The following is an 18,877-nucleotide window of genomic DNA, read 5'->3' as shown; positions in this document are numbered from 1 at the left end:
CGGCTGTCTGTCCCATGCACTGCAGGTCAGAGCAGCAGCACGCCACGGTCTGCTCCAATGTTTCAAACTGTCTCCTTCCTCGTGGCTTCACTTTTCTCTGCTTGAACAAAATCCTACAGAGCGTGGCTTTCTCCATTCTCGTGCCGGACTGGCTGCGGATGTCGACATTTTTCATCCGGTGGCTGAGAAAAAGTGGGAATATAGAAAGCTGTCGGAAAGATGTCCCTCAGGAAGAGGAGTGAAACAGGGAAAAACATAGCTGAAGGTTTATTTATTTATTTTTTTAAAAGGTGACTGAAATGACCGCTGACTTTTTGTTGCCCAACGCAGGCATTATAAGTCCTCTCATTACCGCAGATTATATGTAAAAACTTATTATAAACACTTATATTTATAATACATAATAAACATATCAGATTTGTGTATTTTATGTCTCATTAGAATAGAAGCTAAATTTATTCTCCTGCAGTATCATTACAGTAGTATAACTGTGCAATGTGACAATCACAAAAATAACTTGAAAAGCAAAAGAAGATTTCTCACAGATTGATATTTATGTGCCTCAGAAAAAAATGGTTCTGTATTTAGTAAACAAATAAGTACATTTAATATATAAATTTCAGCCTATTTAAAGGTATGCCCATGTGCTGCTGTACGGCATCTCCACTGGCGGTATGGTGGTCATGAAAGCAGCTTTGGATTACGCTGGACTTGACAAAACACTAGCAGAGTACAGCAACTTAAATCAGCACTCACTGTAGAAACTTCAGCTACTTGGATTATATGCTTCTCCACTGTTTCTACAGACTCTCTGACCAATGTGATGCATTGCTTCATGATGTGAGAACAGCATCTAAAACTGCATGTCATTCTGAGGTGAGGTGTGGTAATTTGCTTCCTTTGAGTCATTTTAAGCAGAAAAACACTCGGCGAAAAAAAAGAAAGTACTTGAAGAAGGCAGTAACATAAAAATCTGGAAATTAATTGGAAGGAATGAAAAATGTGTATTAAATGAAAGCCTAATCAATTAGTAGGGAATGCATAAAGCTTGAGAGGACAATCTATAACTGCAGAGGAGGGAGGAGAGAAAGACCCCAAACACACATCCAAGAAAACAAAGCAGCTAGAAAGAACCGACCAATAACCAAATTATATACTTCTGGAATAAACTGAAATGTTTAAAAGCTCAGAAGAGGCAATGAGAAGCTTAAAAGTTTGAAGACAGTTTGTTTGTGAAGAAAAAAAAAAGACATTAAAGTGTAAGAACTAACTTCTCTGTGGACATTTAGCATACTGTCTTCAAGACGACATTTCTGGCTTCAAAGAGAAAAAACATATGAACTTAAATGGTGTTTTAACATGTTTATTTCTCTCGGTGGTCCCTTGGAGACACAGTTTTGCAAAGAAGTTCTATCAAGAAAACTTATGACCTGGCTTAAACACAAAGCCATGTCATGTATATAAAGTAGGAATGTCTCTTATTAAACTTCAAGTGCTACTTGAATGTGGACTTTTTCCCCGAGCAAAGAAAAGAACAATTCAGGTGGTAAAACAAATAAATACTGCAGTATAACATTCTTAAATAATATTAGATGCTGAATTGGTACTACTTAGCTTTAAGTAAACGGAGAACTAAGACTTTGTGATATTTACATCATCGAATGAGGCGAACTGTGCTCAGAGATCAGTGTACGTGACCGGGGTGACCCCGTGAATCAACAGCGTAGGTCCTAAACCTCTGGTCACTGCTTCCAGCTGAGACAAGTAGTGCTGTGACTGGTTTCGAGCAGCAGGGGGCCGAGGTAAATACAGGAAGCGCACGGCAGCCTGAGAGCTGTGCTCCATCAACATGCGGTTCACTGAAGACAGGAAGTCGTCGGATAAACCTGGCGTTGGCTCTTCGCAGCGTTCCCCCTCCGGCAGAGCATAGTGCTGCACCACGGAGTCCCACGGCACAATCTTGATGGACGCCCTGATCCTCAGCTTCCTCAGCAGCTCCCGAAACGACTCTTCATTGACCACCCAGCCCTGGTCAGAGGAGCCCGTCTCCACATTCAAGAAGATTCTCATTCTTGCGTGACGCCACTTGCTTGACATGTTGAGCACGCAGGCCATCTGCAGCAGGAACAGACTGCACACATCCTGGTAGTCCTGGTTGCCCGGCTGGAGCAGGTTGAGAGGCCACACGTCTATCGTCCGCTCCGACCCGTCCACTTTGCTGTCTTTGCCTTCTCCCTGCAGCTGGAAGAAGTATCTGCCAAGGCACACGTTTTTCTTCATTTTAATGGCGTCGGAAATAATGCCGACGTACTCGTCCGGCGACAGCCACCGGGGGCTCTCGACGTGTCGGACGGGAGGGAAGTGGGCTTGGAGCGAAGGCAGGTCCACCCCAAAATTATATTCCTCCTCACTGCCTTCTCCCACAGATGAATGGCAGAAGGCAGAGTCCTGCAGGAAGAAATCGTCCGGAGTGCAGCTGTCATAGAAACCCAGAATCAGGGTGTTGGGCTTCATGCCACCTTGGAGAAAGATGCGCAAACAATCAGACTCGGCACATGCAGGCAAAACAATGGAGATAATCAGTGTAGAGAGAAGGTTGGGGAAGCGTTTACCAAGTCCTGTGATGCGCAGCAGATGCTGTGTTCCCTGTCTGACTGAAGGAGACAGAGTGAGGTCTACGAAGGCCTTCACACCTAGTTTATCAACCAGACTCAGCCAAAAGTTGTACTGGGTCTGGACTGGGTCTGATGGCAGGGAGTCTGAAATACAAAGCATTTATTACAGCATGACCCCAATTAACAGAAATCATTTCCATTAAAGGGAATTAAGTTTGCTATACGGATACATTAAAGAAAATATGTTGAGTGGCTCTAGTCCGACTTTCCTAGACAATGGTAACTTCCAGGTTCCTTTGAGATCATTGAAAATGACCACACTTTAAGTTATAGTATTTTATTCCATATTTTGCACCTTGAGGACTAATAGGTTTGTGATCTCTGTCAATTTATTTGGCGTAATGACGAATTACACGAATACAATAAAACTGATTTGCTATCAGCAGAACTGTTGCAAATTTTGTGTTTAGTTTATGATGAAATCAGAAAAAAATCTCCACTGATTAACATAACTAATAAATAATGTGTGAAAATGGAATAGTCTTAATGAATTTCACATAGATTGTTTACTTTGCATCAACAAAAGTAACCTGCAGTTTTGATAGCAGTAGGGTTGCAATGTAATTTCTAAAACACTAGAGGGCATAATTACAAAAACTGGAAATATAGCAAAAAAGAAAAAAAAAGAAAAAAAGACAAAGAAACTAGACTTAAAAAGTGCATTATTTCCATTACTGTATCTTGCTGTCTTGAAGCATTTTCCTGGAGTTTATGGAGATAAAAATGATGACCCATTTAGGCTGAAATCAGGGATGACTCAATATTCACATGACTAACCCTCAGGTGCCGCAACGCTTCAGAGAAAACCTTTGTTGATATTTGCCATGCCAACAGCAGCACTGGGGAAAAGGGCAGATCCAACAGGCGACCGCTGCCTATTGCAGTGCATGTAAACTTACGGACACCTACAGCCTCACCACGTCTTACTAAACCGGATCTGTTGCATGAGAACGAATGACAAAACTATCACATGCTGATGTACAACAGCAGTGGCATACTCCTAGGCACATGACTGGTCCACCCGCTGGGTGTGCTTAGCAAACGTATTCATAAATTTTCACATTGTTAATATTTTGTCACATTACAAACACAACAATGTATTTTGTGGAGATTTTAGGAGACAGACTGACACCGATTGGAAGGAAAAGCAAAGTTTGATAGAAAAGTTTCCAATTAAGTATTGAGTCAGGTGGCTGAACACATAAGTGGGTTGGGCTTTTTGAAAACCAGGGAACGTTGTGTTTACACTTCTCAACTGTGAACTTCTTTGTGTTGGTCTGTCAGGTAGAATTCCTGTAAAATCCATGAAAATGTGTGATATTGAAGTGACAAAATTTCAAAAGGTTCAAAGGAGATGAAACTATATAACTAAATACCTTCCCTCCAATGACAGAGACACAATTTCATTCTTACAGTACATCAATGTGGGAGTGAAGGAATTACATTTTTGGAAAAACAAGATCATTTTAGCAAGGAATCACAACATGGTGGTAATTTCAGGGGTAAGCACTGTGAGATCTATTACATTAGACATTACAGAACAAACACAGATAATTACCCAGATCTCCCAGCTGCACATGCCCCAACACATACAGTCCGCCCTTCTTCAGCTGGTTCACAAACAGGATGAGCTGGCAGGAGGAGCGCGGGTTGGACACCATCAGCAGGACTTGGGGCCTCCAGAACTTCACATGGTCTTTCCTCACATCCAGCATCAACAGATACTTACGCACCTACACCCACACACATCAGTGACAAAACAGAAACGACACGGCTATGGAGGGGAACATGCCTGAGTTCTGCACATGTTGCGTCCAGGTACCTGATGAAAAATGAGAGCCTGGCTGATGTAGCCCCAGCTGCTTGTGGGTGACCTGTAGTGGAGGAAAAGCAGCAGCAGTAGCAGCAGGACGATGCTGCCTGACGAATACACCGGGTTGATGACAAACATCATGACCAAACAGCTGAGGATCCCCAGCAGGCAGGTGTGCCACGAGAAGAGCTGAAAGGTTGGTCTGTTAAAACACAAGGGGGAAACAAGAAGAAACCCTGACAACTGGATCCAGAGAGTCTGGAATTAAGGAAGCAAAAGAATATGAGAAGAGTCTTTGATAGGAAATGTATATTTTTACCTGAAGTTTGGTGCAGATGCCCACTCCAGAGCCAGACAGGCCAGATCTACAGCGGCGTAAGCAAGTAGGTAGAAGACTGTCACGAGACTCGCCACAGCATTCAGCTGCCCTGCAAACACCACACACTGACAGAAACATGGAAACAGAAACGGATTGAGTCTGAGAACCTGCTGTTTGCAGAGCAAAATGTAGAAATGGAAAACTGCGGTTCTTTGCAGCCATTGTATCAAAAAGAAACATACTATTACTTAAGGCTTTAATCAGAGCCTGCAAAAACAAAAAAGGGAAGGAATGAAAGAGAAGAGAAGGGACGGTTTGGACAAAAGAAAAAAGAGAGAAGGAGATAGATGAGGAAAGAAGGAAAAAAAGACCAGAAGAGAATGAAAGGAAATATAAGATAAGGAAGAAGTAAAAGGGACAATGCAGAAAGGAAGAAAAAAAAATCAAAAAGGTAGGAAGGACACATTTAGACAATAAGATAATAAAGTACAGCTATTTTTATATATTATTATCATCTTTTCAATATTTATACAGATCTGAAAATGACAAAATAATTTATTTATTTTTTTTTAATCCAAATTTAAGCTGCAGTACTGACCTGTGCCAGGCCCCAGGTGTACAGCACCGCCACCCACGGGTTCCCAGAGTTAGATGTGACCGTTGCCGGGGCCAACGGCAACCCTGAGAAGAAAACATTAACCCTCACATACAGGAAAGGGGCCGTGCTCAAAAAAATAAGAAACTCCCATAACTTACCAAAGAGATGATCCAGAGCAAGAGCGTGGAGAATGCGGGACGCTCCGATCATGGCGCACATCGCTGCTGACAGAGAGGCACAGTATATCCCAATAGTGACAAACGGCGGCCAGATGTTAATTCGCTGCAGGAAGCCGTAGTCTTGAATCAAGAGGGTCCTAAAACAGAATAAATCATGCATGATCCGCTTCTGTTTAACATAACTGAAGCTGGCAGGTTGTATGTTCAGGTATGGCAGCTGTGGCACCTGTCACACGTGGCGCTGACCAAGATGAAGAGGAGGACGTAGACGGTGAAGGTGTAGAAGACGGCGATGATGGTGCCTTTAGGGATGGAAATACTGGGAGTCTTCAGCTCACCTTCACACATACGTCGGGAAACGGCAAACATCTATGAACATGTTTATGCAGAGACTTGCAAAAGCAAAGCTTGTTTCAGCAAGTTCACTTTAATATCCTTAATGCAAAAATGACCTGATCCACTGTGATTGACATTAGAAACATAAAATAGTGAATTTGTAACCTGACATGTTGGCTCCAGCCATGATCCCAGTGCAGCTGGTGAACATGACAGCAAACACAGTGGCAAACGACATGACAGAGTTGGTGCTGTAGTCCAAAGAGTAACCGGCTGCACAGAAAAACATTTAAAGAAAAACCCAAAGAAAAGCTGCATTATTCGCCCTTCTTCACAAGCGTCAGCATTGTCGATAACCCTGACTCACAGCCTAGATTGTTCCTCAGGGTGGTGGCGCTGAAACCCGTGTAGCTGGCGTTGTAGCGGATCGTCTGGTTGCCGGGGCCCACGCGGGTGATGACGAAGTCTTTCGGCTTGACTGCCACAGTGCTGATGAAGACGGACAGCAGTGACACGGTGACCACCAGCAGGATGGCGAAGGCCGTGCGGGAGTAAATGTGGGCGCCCACCAGGCACACGAGGAGACAGAGCAGGAGCACCACAGAGGAGTACAGAATTGTGTACCAGTAGCCCTGAGGGAGAACCCGCAGCCCTCCGGATACAGACGACTCTGAAATAAATGGAATGACGGACCTCAATCCAGGTAGTCTGATGACTATCAAAAGTAGGTTTGGGATTTTAAGCGTGAACGCGACGTACCAGGATCTGCTCCGAAAACATCTAGGACGGCCTCCACGAGACCCAGGACGTACTCGCCGCACGCAAACACTTTGGCAAGAAAGAACATCAAACCGATGCTTCCGCCAAACTCGGGTCCCAAAGAGCGGCTGATCATGTCTAAAATCATTTCATTAAGGATTGTTTATTGGTAAGTGGCAGTAACTTATAAATGTGGGACAAATTATTAAAAGGAATAATTAAAAACCCACAATCTGTTCACAACTAGTAAGGATACAATACGCTCCACCGCCCTGAATGGCTCCGTTAGTGGAAATGGCACAGATCGACAGTACTGTGAGAGATATGATTGTGTAGGCGACGACCACCATTAAAAGACCCTGCAGTAACCCCGCGTGACCCACCACAAACCCTGCAAAACGGAGACCACATCACCACAACTGAGCAGAGCCCAAAATGCTTCACAAACAGCAAAACTAAACTGAACTGAACTCGCTTTTCTTTTTCTTGTTTTTTTCCCCCCACTTCTCTCAATTATTTTTGAACCTGCGCCACACACCTGTCCTCAGAAACAATATGATGCTGAACATGGAGAGGATGGTCGGCACCATCACGCCAAAGAAGGTGTTCAGTCTGCGCGGGTCCTGAGCCGCTTTCCCGGAGCTGGAGTCCTGGGGGGAGTCCGACGCCGTGCCGCATGTCGCTGCGGTCAGGGTCAGCCCGCAGACCCCCGAGGTGATGAGAGGGGAGCGTTCGTTTGGCATGGCTGCAAGAGAACGAATGAAACTCATCGCAGTGCTTCAAACGGACTCAAATCAAACCATTCTGAAACTGAAAAATTTGATAAAAACACTGAAGTTTCTGGTTACAATATGAGACCAGTACACCATGTGAAACATCACTAATTAAGTTCTCTGGCTAAAAAAAAAAAAAGATTAACAATTAGTGAAAGAGATACTGCAACAAGATTCTGAGTGCAAAAAAAAAATATCTGCGGGGAAGTCAGATGGATAAATACCGAACAGCTGTGATCATTGTGCCCTGAGGAGGCACAGCATTAAAAGCAGACATGGGTCTGTGATGGGAATCTCTTCATGGGCTGCAGGATATCAGAACATCGCAGTCAGTGAACAGTGTTCATTGTTCGGTCTCAAGATACATTTAATAAAAAGAAATAAAATGCTGCCATGCAACGAAGAGAAAAATATAAACAAGATTCAGAAAAAAAAGAAAAAAAACTCAAGTAACTGGACAAAATTAAAACAGCATCTGGCTAAAAGCCCTTAAGGGGAGCAGTTTAGACTTTGGTACATGTTGCTTTTTATTAGCATATAGTATAAATTTACTCATCTGAAGATTAAAGGTTCTCTACAATGGCTTGGAAAAGTAATCACATTGCAGCCACAAGCCTCGTTCGTTGGGGTTTCATCTGACAGAGGAGCACACACTAGTGTATGACTGTGATGTTCCTCACACCAACTTCCTAGCTTCCCCATTCCTGCTGAAGAAAAGCATTCCCACAGCATGATGCAGCCATCACCATGGCTAAAAGTGGGAATGGTGTGTTCAGGGTTGTGTGAAACTAGTATTTCACACAACCCATTTTTGGTCTCCATGTAGATCAAATTCAGTTTTATTTTGGGCCATAACAAAAATATGGATGTTCTTAAAGGGCTGGTTGCACCAGAATGGATTGATAAAACCCATTAAACTGGTAAATTATGAATCAATAGTTGTCCCTCCAGGATTCTGATTGTTTTTTAATCAAAATCACAGATTTTGTAGTGCTAAAATATTAGTGCATCATATTTGCACTAATATATGATGTTAAATGTGATTTTTTGTTTAGTTAAACTCCATCCAGTTTGACTGAAATTGAAATATTTTGCAAAGAAGAATAGGCAAAAACTTCACTTTCTACTCCCAAGATATGCAAAGCTGCTTGAGACCTATAGCTGCATCAAAAGGTAGTTCTTTTTTCTTTTTCCTTTTGCAAAAACAAAAACCTGTAACCCATGCATTCTTTCCTTCTTACTCACATTCATCCACTCATTACTTGCTGTTGATTTATCTCAAAAATCCAAATAAAATCCATGGATACCATCGACTGGAGCATGATAAAAACGTGAAAGCCTTAAAAGATGTAGGATTAGTTTAGTAATTCATTAACAATACAGTATGCATTAATTGAATTTACAACAGCATGGTTCTGTATAGTTTAATAGCTGATGACAAACAAATAGATGTTTTACCATTTTATGAAATGTCGTTTGCTCGGTAGTAAAATAAACACCTTAAATTACTAAATTCTTTTGTCCAGTAGAAACATTTTGTCACAGCAGTTCCTCTTTTGAGGAGCGCTCCTCATGACAGTCACTGCACTCCGGTGTTTAAAATATCCTCACATGTGTTCATATCTTGAACTTTAAAGCAATTTGTTGCACAAGATATTGCGTACTGCCCTTGATAGACCCCAAAGGAGAACCTGCGAGTCAAGCTTTCATGTCACGCTTCTTAATAAAGTCTTCCGCTTACACTTGAGGTTTGGTATTCGCAGTCATCTGATTCGCAGCAGCTTGCTTGTTTTCACATGCAGCTTAAACCAGAAAGAGATCACCTCAGCAGAGCGCCACGCCTCGGATGTCCTTTAACTCACTCATTTTTTTTTTTTTTTTTTCTGAAGGTTACCCTTTACGATCAGGTGAAATGCTCAATGAGTTGCTCAGCTAAAGGAATCACATGATGGGATAAGCAGAGCCGGTCGTGAAGAGTGTGTAATCTCTCTGATAACAGTCTTCCTGTTTGCTTTAGGGACAACTGAGACACCGTCTTTATCGCTTCATAATGTTTAGAATAGATATATTGAAAAAAAAACTGTTTTTCAAGCTAAATAAAATAGTTTAACAACCAAAAAGTCTGGTAAAAAAAAAAAGACTGAAAATGTTTCAGAAGTGTTTTTTTCAGCAGGATAAAACCCCGAAAACATACAGAGAGAACATTTCTCTTCTTCCACAGCTGTCTATGTCTCCAGAATCCTACAAAAGAAAAGAAACTGGATTTAGCTGAAGAGAAGAGAACATTAGACAGAACCCAGGACTCGGATTTTGAGATATTATGCTTAGATGAATGGTCAAAGATCTCCCTTTCTCTCCAAATGCTCCAGCCTTTGGGAATGTTAAAGGAGAAACATAGATGCAGCTCAAATGGGCATTAGGCAACGTATAGACAGCAGAACTAGTAATTTTAACAATAGCAATTATTTCTCATCGTTAATAAATGGACTCAATCCAAAGTTTGATTCTACATCTTCAGTGTTATACTTTGCTCCTCTAATGAAAGATGAGTTTATTTAAGGTTTTCAAAAAGGGATGCCATAAATAACTGTAATTTTACAATGGGAGCTATGAGAGCTTCTTATGCAGTGACCTTTATCCATTTACATTCAGTTTTTTGTGTTGTTCGTGAACTGAGGCTCTCTTCCTCACTATGACCTATATCGTTTCAAAGGGGAAGTTATAGGCAGAAAGGTCTTCTTGCGTTTCCTTCCCTGTAGTGTGATGTTGCTGGGTTGCATGCTCCGCAGGAGGCTGTTAGTGACGCACTGAGCTTATGATGCAGCTGCAGACAGACCACATCTATCTGAAGGCCCTCTGTACCTCAGCGAGCTCCTCTTCAACTTACCAAAATAAAACAACGCTTCCGTCACGTAAGAGACGTTGCGTGAAGGTGGAGCGACTGCGGCATAAATTTAATTTAAAAAAAAAAAGTTAACGCATTTTAAGAGGGCGAAAAGATGCAATGAAGACACTTGACGTCTTGTTTACGCTTCAGAAGTGAAGGTCAAGAAGTTACCGCTGCTCTAATGGGACAATTTCCCAGTCAGACAACAGCATGCTGGATGTTTGCACCCTGGAACATCCGCAGAGGTCTCATAAAATAAACGTCTAAGCAGGCTTACCGCTCAGCTTCATCCACTTCCTGGCTGTTAGCTGCTGATTTCGGGGCTCCGCCGCTGATGCCGGTGTGCGCGCGCTGCTCGGTGGCGTCGAGGTGACGCTCTGGCAGGCAGACGGCGACCACGACAGGCCGGTGACAGGAAGGGGCTCGGAGTTACCTCCGGACAGCGGGATGCTGTGTGAAATGTGCTGCCCAATAACAACACATCTGCCCCGTCACGCCTCGTTCCCCCTGTTATTTGTTACAAAGAGTCACGGGAGCGCAGAGACGGGTGCCCATGTGACATCCGAAGGGGAGGACGAAAACATCTCAAACACCAGCCAAGGTACTGCTGATGGAACCTAACCCCGCCCCTAAAAAATGTGCATTTTTCTTTATCACCACAAGAGGTCACTGTACAGTAACATGCACTGATCCCTGTAAACGGAATCTTTAAACTTTTCTTAAAATCTATTATTTTGTAACTATTACTTTAAAAGTTGTAATGCTATTCAACATTCTATAATTATTTCATTCAAGATGAGCACATGGGGTTCCTCAGTTTTGTTTTTTAATCCTCATTTCATTATCAAAAACCATGTAAGTTATTCCCGAAATCCAAATACCAACGTCAGAGATAAGTTTATGTCCATAGCACAAATGAAAACAACCAAGTGCTTCATAGTCGAGCTGAATAAATTATTTTACTTTTCTTCATTTTGAGCAAGGAATGTTCTGTGGAGATACAAACACAAAGACTAGGAAACACTAAACTAAAAGACAAACAGAATAATCAAGTGACACGAAACACAAATAATACCTTCAAGACAACAAAAAAAAACTATCCATAAAACATTGGATTAAATAAAAACAAGAAACATGCTTAAGAAAAATAAAACAGATTAACAGTAGATGAAAATATAAGTTTCAAGGGATCTGAAACTTGTCCGAGCAGCATCTACTTTGTAATTTATAATTTTGGGCCTGCCAGAGGAAAAGCTTGATCACATTTACACTTCAGTCTGTAATCAAACAACTTTAGTTGTGGTCATATTTGACTTTAAATCTATTTGCTGTACGGTTATTTTTACATGTATTTCCATCCAGAATCGCTCTCATTGACTCCTTGGGCCACTCTGGCACACTTTGAATGTGATAGACTCTAACACTGCCATCTTGGAATATGGACAAACCATCAGGGAAGACAGAATTCACTGGTCAAGTAACCCGGCCTTTCAATTCATTCAGCTGATCTTTAGCCACACAGTATTATTGAATTTGCCTGACCAAATGAGCAACTGCAGATCTTAACTCTGACCCACAGGGTTCTTATACAGTAGGTGCTAAGGATGAACTGTCTTGGGATCTTGGGTCTTTGAGTGTTTCAAAGCATGTAGCTGGACCAAAAATGGTCCATTTGTGGTAGGAAACCAACACAGCACATCGTGAACACACCATCCCCACAGTACAACACGGTGGTGGCAGCAGCATCAGCAGGACAACATCTCCAAACATATAGTGAGAGTGAGAATGGTCTAGTCAAAGTCGAGGGATAAATCCATGGAAAGATTTGAAAACTGATCTGCACGGACTCGCTCCAGTCAGTCAGTCTGACTGAATGACTAAACTTGTGTTGTTTGGGGGGAATGGACAACAGTAATTCAGATGAAGCTGGTATTAGTCAATCCCACATAACGACAAAAGCTAGTCGCTGCAAAAACGTTGACACAAGCATGAGGCCAAATCAAAATTCAAGTCAGAATTCAGAAACCATGTATAATTTTCATTGTAGCTATTAAAATATTAAAATCATAATTATTTAATTATGTTTCAAATATTTTCTCAAGGGTAATATACAAATGAGTACATGAACAGCTAAGCTTTTCAGTTTTATTTACATTAAATGTGTAAAATGCATAGTGTGGATTGTCCCTCCCCCCCTCCTTTTTTTTTTTTTTTTTGGTCTTTATTTTTTCTCTCTTCAAGTCTTTGTGTCAGGAAGTCTTATTGATTTCAGGAGGTCTGCTCGTTTCTCCTGATAGGAAAAAGACTACGTGAAACGAGACGTATTGATATATTGCTGCAAGGATTTTTTCACCTTATTGTTCATAGGTAGCGGTTTGCAGATTTTCCGTCGGTGCTTCGGGTCTGAGCAGCTGTCCTGCTGGAGTGTCGGAAGAGGGAGGGAGGAGGCAACCAGAGGGAGGAAGGAAACGGGGATAACGTCACGAAGACACGGAGTAAAACGGGCAGAGCAGCGGTTAATGGACGATCCTTGATGCGGGCCAGAGAAAGGAAAAACTGGAGCTAGTTCTTTTGATTTCCCCTCCCCGCTTACATTAGACAAAAAATGTTTTTCCTAACCTTCCGAACGTGAAAAGGTGCGACGCCGTCAGCAGAAAAGGGGCAAAAAAGAGAGGAAAGAAAGTAAGAAAAAAAGCGGCAGCAGATTTGATCAGTTCCTATATCTAGTTTTTTCTTTTTTTTTCCTGGAGCTCCACCAAAAGCGGAGAAATGGAAATGTGTGGAGCCCTCCTGCGTTTGCCTGTTCACTGATCGTGATAACACGGAACTTTTTAAAGAAGGATCGTCCCCGAACTGCATCTTTAATGCGTGAAAAAGACACGTATTTCAACCCTTCACGGCATTTCGGAGACGTCGCTCTGAGTGTTTTTTGAAGCCCATCGGGAGAATTAACAGGTAGCCACCCTTTATTGAACGCCGTGGGTCAGCAGCCTGCATTAAGATGGCTGGGCAGATTATTTTCGATCACATGTGGGCTATGGCCAAATGATTGCAGGTAGATTCGTGTTTGACGTTTTCAGATAGATATAAAAGGCATAGAGAGGTTACATATAACGGAGAGAGAGAGATGCAGTGCTGATGCATCCAGATACATTCCCCATGAAGAGCGGCTGTTTCTCTCCTGTTAGATTTTTATTTCTGGCCTGCATCTGCATGCTGCTGCTGCATACACATCCTTAGACCTTTACATCTGGTCCATCAGACAAGCAGCAGTCAAAAGGATCTGCACTGCTCTGCTCTCCAGCTGCAGATGTGACCACCCTGTTAGTCCAGCATCAGATCAGTGCACCCAGAGGGGTGGGGTCCCCTCAAGATCTCTGAATTCCTGTCATCTTGTGTTGGGTGTACGGCATGCTCTCACAGGCGAGACAGCCGAGGGAGGTAAAGCCTCCTCTGTGCTGCTCAGCAATGCATCAGCACAGGAGGAATCTGCAGCGCAGCTTCACCGTGATCCGTCGGCCGGTTGACGCTCGCGAGCAGCTAACACACACACGCTCACTCACGCACACACAGAGCATCTGGCTGGAGTCAGCCAGGCCTGATCTCTGATGTGTTCCTCCTCTACCTCCTCCCTGAGTCTTTCTTCTCTTCATTGGCTAAACGAGCAGCTGTGCCAGGAGACTGAGACCTATGATGCACCCTCCATTGGCTTCCATTAGTGCTGTGTGATCCATCTGGTCGCAGGCCCCTCCAGGGAAATGTAGTCTACTATAGCTAAATGCTCTTCCTTGCAGTGTTGGTACTTTGTTGTGTGGGGCTCTCGTATTCTGGGTGGTTGCATGTATGTAAAGTGTGGAGCAGAGCTGGAGGAAGATGGTACCGGAGCTGTAAGGAATGCTGTATTTGGGGCCCAGCTGGGCCAGGCCTGTACATCTTAAGGTCATTGGGTCACATCTGGGTATTAATATTTTCTATTGACATCAATAAAAAAAAAATCTAATACTAGTCATGAAAAGTGTTCATTTGAGCAGTATTCAGGTGTAGGCATCGTGACACTCAGGCACCCCACTCTTTCTTTCCCACTTCATAAATCTTTTGCTTCAATGCTTAAACCTAACCTTAAATACAAGCCACACTGATAAATCTGAAAATTATGTATTGTTGGTGATCATATGCACGGTCAAGAGAACTGGGACGGCTGAAAATAATGTCTTGCATGAACCGGAAAGGAGTTCAGAATGTGGGGTCTTTGTTGAGTCTTAGGTTTACTCCATTTGACCCAAATGGAGTAAAGATGTTTCTTTTTTTTTTTCCAAAATAAAAGCATTTACAGGGTACAACAGCAGACCCCCTAAACCACTTTACAGATCCGTAAGCCTAACCATGTCCTCAGTGTCTTAAAAAGTTATGACTGGTTGGTGCACGTGCAGTAGAAATCCTGTCCAAATTCTCTTTGTGTTAGCAGCTGCGCAAAAGATCACAAACATTATTTAACAATTTGTGGATGTAATTTGTAAGACTAGCTAGGGTTAGCTGTTGGAGCATAAAAGCAAACAGTACATAAAAAAATAACTGTGACACAAAAGGCCTGAGAAAAACTCTCGACACTGAATACTTTATGATAACTGGATAGCAAAGCATAACTAAGCCTGTCATGATAACTGATAAGTCGTCCCATGAGGTTTTGCGATAAACAAAAATGTTGTTTTGAGACAATTGTCAAAAAAAAAACTAATGGTAATGGCATAACAATGCAAGAATGCATTTTTAAAGATCAATAAACTTTAAATTCTAATGAACATGTAGTGCTGCAGATTTAAGACATTTTAAATATCCAAAATGAATAAACAAAACAAGAAATAAGATGAATTATGAAGTCTCAGAAATGTCCATCAAAAAAGAGCTCATTGAGACCAAAGCACCAGACTGAAGACTTTTATTATCCAGTTTTAGGTGGAAAAAGAGAGAAAAGAGAAAAACAATAAATCATACAAATGGAAATTATTGTGCTGCCTTTAATTTATCATCCAATTAATTGATTTATTCTGACAGGCCTATATATGCATGTCTTGGCATGTAGTACTTTAGTACCTTCATTTTCATACACATTATACGCCTAACAAGATATTCGGTCTGTTGGGTGGAGTCTCAGGCGACCTGACAAAGTTTTTCTAAAACCCAAATATTACAGTAAAATAAAAATAATGGCCTTTCACACTTTATTGACGACACAGGAACGCATCATGAAATACATTTTAGGGCAAATTGAGCTCAGCCAATTAACTGATCCTAAACTAACACAGTTACTTATTTGGTAAAATGAATAAGCGACCTCTGAGTGAAGCTCATCGCCCCTCAGTAACCATAGCAACAGCAACAACATCAACCGAGTTTCACCTTTACTTAAATTAAACACATCACTGAATGTGTTCCTTCTTGACCGTCACAGCATTCATGTAGCAGTATTTATTAAATAAATACCAGAAAGTAAGCAAAGGAAACAATGTTATTTCTAAAAATATACTCGTGGTATATTTTAGATGGGCCACCAGATCTCATGGTGTCTAAATGGCACAGTACTTCTCCGTTTAAGTCAAATTTACCCAGCAAAGCATTAAGTAGTCGCCTCATGCTTGATACCAAGTGTCTATGTTTGACACTTTGAAGGAAGACAGGAATTTTCATATTTTTCTTTGACAAAATGAAAAATTCTCATCCAGAAGAAGTTTTTGCCACTTTTTGAACATCTATGTACAAACCATTAATAGGGTTACAGCAAGGTTGCATGATAATTATTTTTAAAAAATCCCGTAATATCCTTACCTTCCCCTAAAACACTGAACTCGTCTTCTCTCCTCGTCTAATAAAGCTAATAGTTGGATCTAAAAGTCACACCTCTGAAGTGTTTCAATGCAGACTCAGCGGCCGGCTTAATTAATTTTGGTTGAAAACATGCGTAAACAACTTTTACCAGTGAGTAAAGTTTCCACGTTGTCAATTTAAAATATTTTACATTTCTTTAAATATTGAAATTGAATTTAAAGCTAAATCCATTCGTAGTAAATGTAGCTGCAAGTAGGAAGTTTCAAGGTACATCGTTTCTGTGAGAAGCTAAACATTGTGGGCGCCCCCTGCTGGCCTGGAGGACCGTTTGCCTTGGGCTGGCTCTGACAGGGACGATGTTAGCCAGTTTAAAAACGCCACCATTGTTGAAGAGATGAAGTGGCGTTTACTGTATGTTGATGGAGGGTCTCTCCTATGGCGGGAGACCAGGATTATCATGAGGTCTGACTGACCTGTGCGCTTCAAAGGGAACGTTCACCATTTATCTGTTGCCTGGTAATGAAACTGGCAGCTGAGTAGTAGCTTAGTCATTACAGATTATTCTCCCCTGTTAAACCAGACATGGTTTTGCCCTCATAAACAGATTACAAGTGTTTTCCTCACAGTGGCTTCGGTAAACCTCAGAGATTAAAGTGTGTGCTTCGATTTGAGTATTTATATCCACAAATTGGGTGCAAAAAGTGCTTTAAGTAAAGATTATTTTTAAAATTCTAATTGTTTGATATTTGATTAAGATGACCACTGGATTACCGGATTAAGAGAATATTGAACTACGCATATCCCAGATGGGATTTAATCATATGCACGGTCAGAGTATACCTGCTTATCTCCTCTTAGGGGTGGGAAAGGGAAGGCTGGCTTTGAACCAGCCTCAGCTGTCGCCAGGCAGGAAGCTCAGCGGACATAAGCAAACGGTCATCAGCTGTCGCTACCCTGAAACACCTTTGATCGTATTAAAGGCAATGTTTTATGAAAGTACAGTTGTTCTCTAACCAACAGGTTAAAGCTAGGAAAACATACAAAATGAGCGAGCTGGAGCAGCTTCGTCAGGAGGCCGAGCAGCTGAGGAACCAGATAAGGGTAAGTCATAATTTGAGAGCAAAGAAGTTCCACTTTAAGATAAAAAGAAACTCAATCTTAAAGTGCGACGTCCTGTCTTGTCCTCTCCTGTGATGCTGTGCTCATTAGGATGCCAGGAAAGCTTGTGGCGATTCAACACTCACCCAGGTAAACGGCACTGAGAACCCGGCCCACTAAATGGTAACTGGACCGAATTCATATGGTGATTTTCTTGAAGTTCCTTCAACGTGTGGCAAGAGGAAACTGGAATCGAACCTACAATTTTCAGACTGCAAGAAAACTACCTACTGATCCCGCAGTCACTGCCAAACAAACTGTTAACGTGATAATTGTAATGAGTTTATAAGCAAACATCATAATTAAACCCAACAAAATAAAGCTCACGGAAATCTTGTTTTCTCTTTTAGATGGCTGCTAGTTTAGATCCCGTTGGCCGGATCCAGATGCGGACAAGACGCACCCTTCGTGGACACCTGGCCAAGATCTACGCCATGCACTGGGCAACAGACTCAAAGTGGGACTCCAATACAGACACCTTCCACGTTCTGCACATTCTTTTCTTAGCGAAATTGTTTCAATTCAGCCACACTAGATGTTTTTGAACAGCACATCTCTGAATCTCTATAGTCTGGACCTGGGAGATATCAAAACTTTCATTTTTGGGTCTTTTTTTTTGAGTCATTCAGATGTAAATTTGCACCTAAACATCTAAAATTGTGTGTTATGCCTCAAGACTGGCTTAGGGTTGAGCTTATTTGGATTGTCCGGATCTCGCAGTAATCAGACATGGCTAAATTATGATCGTTATCACAGTTGATTTATGATTTAACAACAGAGGCAGTTACGTTTTAGGATAGGGCAAAAACATTTTCAAAAGAAAAAAAAACTGCTTTTTGCAATTGTTCAGATCGTTTGTAAAAAATTGGTTTGATAATCTGAAGTATTTCACTGCGATGAAAAATTGGCAAAACCCAAATATGTGCATTGTGTAAGGGAGGAAGACGGGTGATTAAAACATGGAGGTTTTAACAATAGCAGGTCTGATGTAGTCATGAGTAAATACTGGGGTAGCTGTGATCCAACATCCAGACTGGGATTTATCTAGATTTGTGTTTCCAAACCTTTGCTTTCTGTTGCTTCTGCAGGCTTCTGGTTAGTGCCTCTCAGGACGGGAAGCTGATTGTGTGGGACAGCTACACCACTAACAAGGTAAAGTCAGTAAAAATTCTGCTCTCATGAGGTCACAACTCGTCTGGACGAGAAGTTGAGTTGAGTGACTCAGCCCAGCTTCCAGACAACAATTGCAAATAATCTAATGTAACATTTACAGTCGCTTCAGTGGAGATTTCCTGCTGTGAGAGGATTTTTTTGCATTTTCCCCTCTAACCACAGCATCGGGCGACATTTGTGCCTTGGAAAAGATTTGCAGGTTGTTTTATATAAGTGGAAACTTAAATGTCTTGTTACCTTCTGAGTTTTATGCTTTTCTCTCCTGTATAGTGTCCGACACGTTTGCGTAAAGAAACATTGGCTTTGCGACACATGAAGTAAAACTTGTTTCTCATACTTTTTCCACTATTCCATTGACCTCTGACCTCCTTTTTGAGAGGGGAA

General features: G+C 41.8%; 3 protein-coding genes across 3 annotated transcripts in view; 2 read left to right on the top strand and 1 right to left on the bottom strand.

Moving 5' to 3' along the window:
• The window catches only part of hsd20b2 (hydroxysteroid (20-beta) dehydrogenase 2), a 27,680-nt gene extending 27,377 nt beyond the window's left edge, over nucleotides 1-303 (top strand). The window contains exon 12 of the mRNA XM_015021132.1: nucleotides 120-303. Coding sequence (XP_014876618.1) covers nucleotides 120-242 — 123 coding nt within the window. The 3' untranslated portion in view covers nucleotides 243-303. The remainder of the gene's footprint in view (nucleotides 1-119) is intronic.
• Nucleotides 304-1,347: 1,044 nt separating this feature from the next.
• On the bottom strand, nucleotides 1,348-10,954 carry slc12a9 (solute carrier family 12 member 9). Its single transcript, XM_015021128.1, has 14 exons — nucleotides 10,617-10,954; nucleotides 7,218-7,424; nucleotides 6,936-7,070; nucleotides 6,680-6,817; nucleotides 6,288-6,590; nucleotides 6,086-6,193; nucleotides 5,811-5,922; nucleotides 5,564-5,721; nucleotides 5,406-5,488; nucleotides 4,808-4,932; nucleotides 4,498-4,690; nucleotides 4,234-4,408; nucleotides 2,613-2,759; nucleotides 1,348-2,519 (listed from the first exon to the last, which is right to left on the bottom strand). Exons 1-14 carry the CDS (start codon nucleotides 10,627-10,629, stop codon nucleotides 1,678-1,680), a joined length of 2,739 nt encoding a protein of 912 aa, XP_014876614.1. The 5' UTR covers nucleotides 10,630-10,954; the 3' UTR covers nucleotides 1,348-1,677.
• Nucleotides 10,955-12,584: 1,630 nt separating this feature from the next.
• LOC106938926 (guanine nucleotide-binding protein G(I)/G(S)/G(T) subunit beta-2-like) lies at nucleotides 12,585-18,839 on the top strand. The gene is made up of 5 exons (XM_015021133.1): nucleotides 12,585-13,294; nucleotides 17,183-17,263; nucleotides 17,372-17,410; nucleotides 17,671-17,777; nucleotides 18,409-18,839. The coding sequence occupies exons 2-5, from the start codon at nucleotides 17,207-17,209 to the stop codon at nucleotides 18,500-18,502; spliced, it is 297 nt and encodes a 98-aa protein (XP_014876619.1). The 5' UTR covers nucleotides 12,585-13,294; nucleotides 17,183-17,206; the 3' UTR covers nucleotides 18,503-18,839.
• The last annotated feature ends 38 nt before the right edge of the window (nucleotides 18,840-18,877 follow it).

Source organism: Poecilia latipinna, unplaced genomic scaffold (genome assembly GCF_001443285.1).
Source record: "Poecilia latipinna isolate Pla-1442-1.1 unplaced genomic scaffold, P_latipinna-1.0 Scaffold2727, whole genome shotgun sequence".
Lineage (NCBI taxonomy): Eukaryota > Metazoa > Chordata > Actinopteri > Cyprinodontiformes > Poeciliidae > Poecilia > Poecilia latipinna.
The sequence above is the reverse complement of the archived record's forward strand: the minus strand, read 5'-3'. Positions and strand labels throughout refer to the sequence as shown.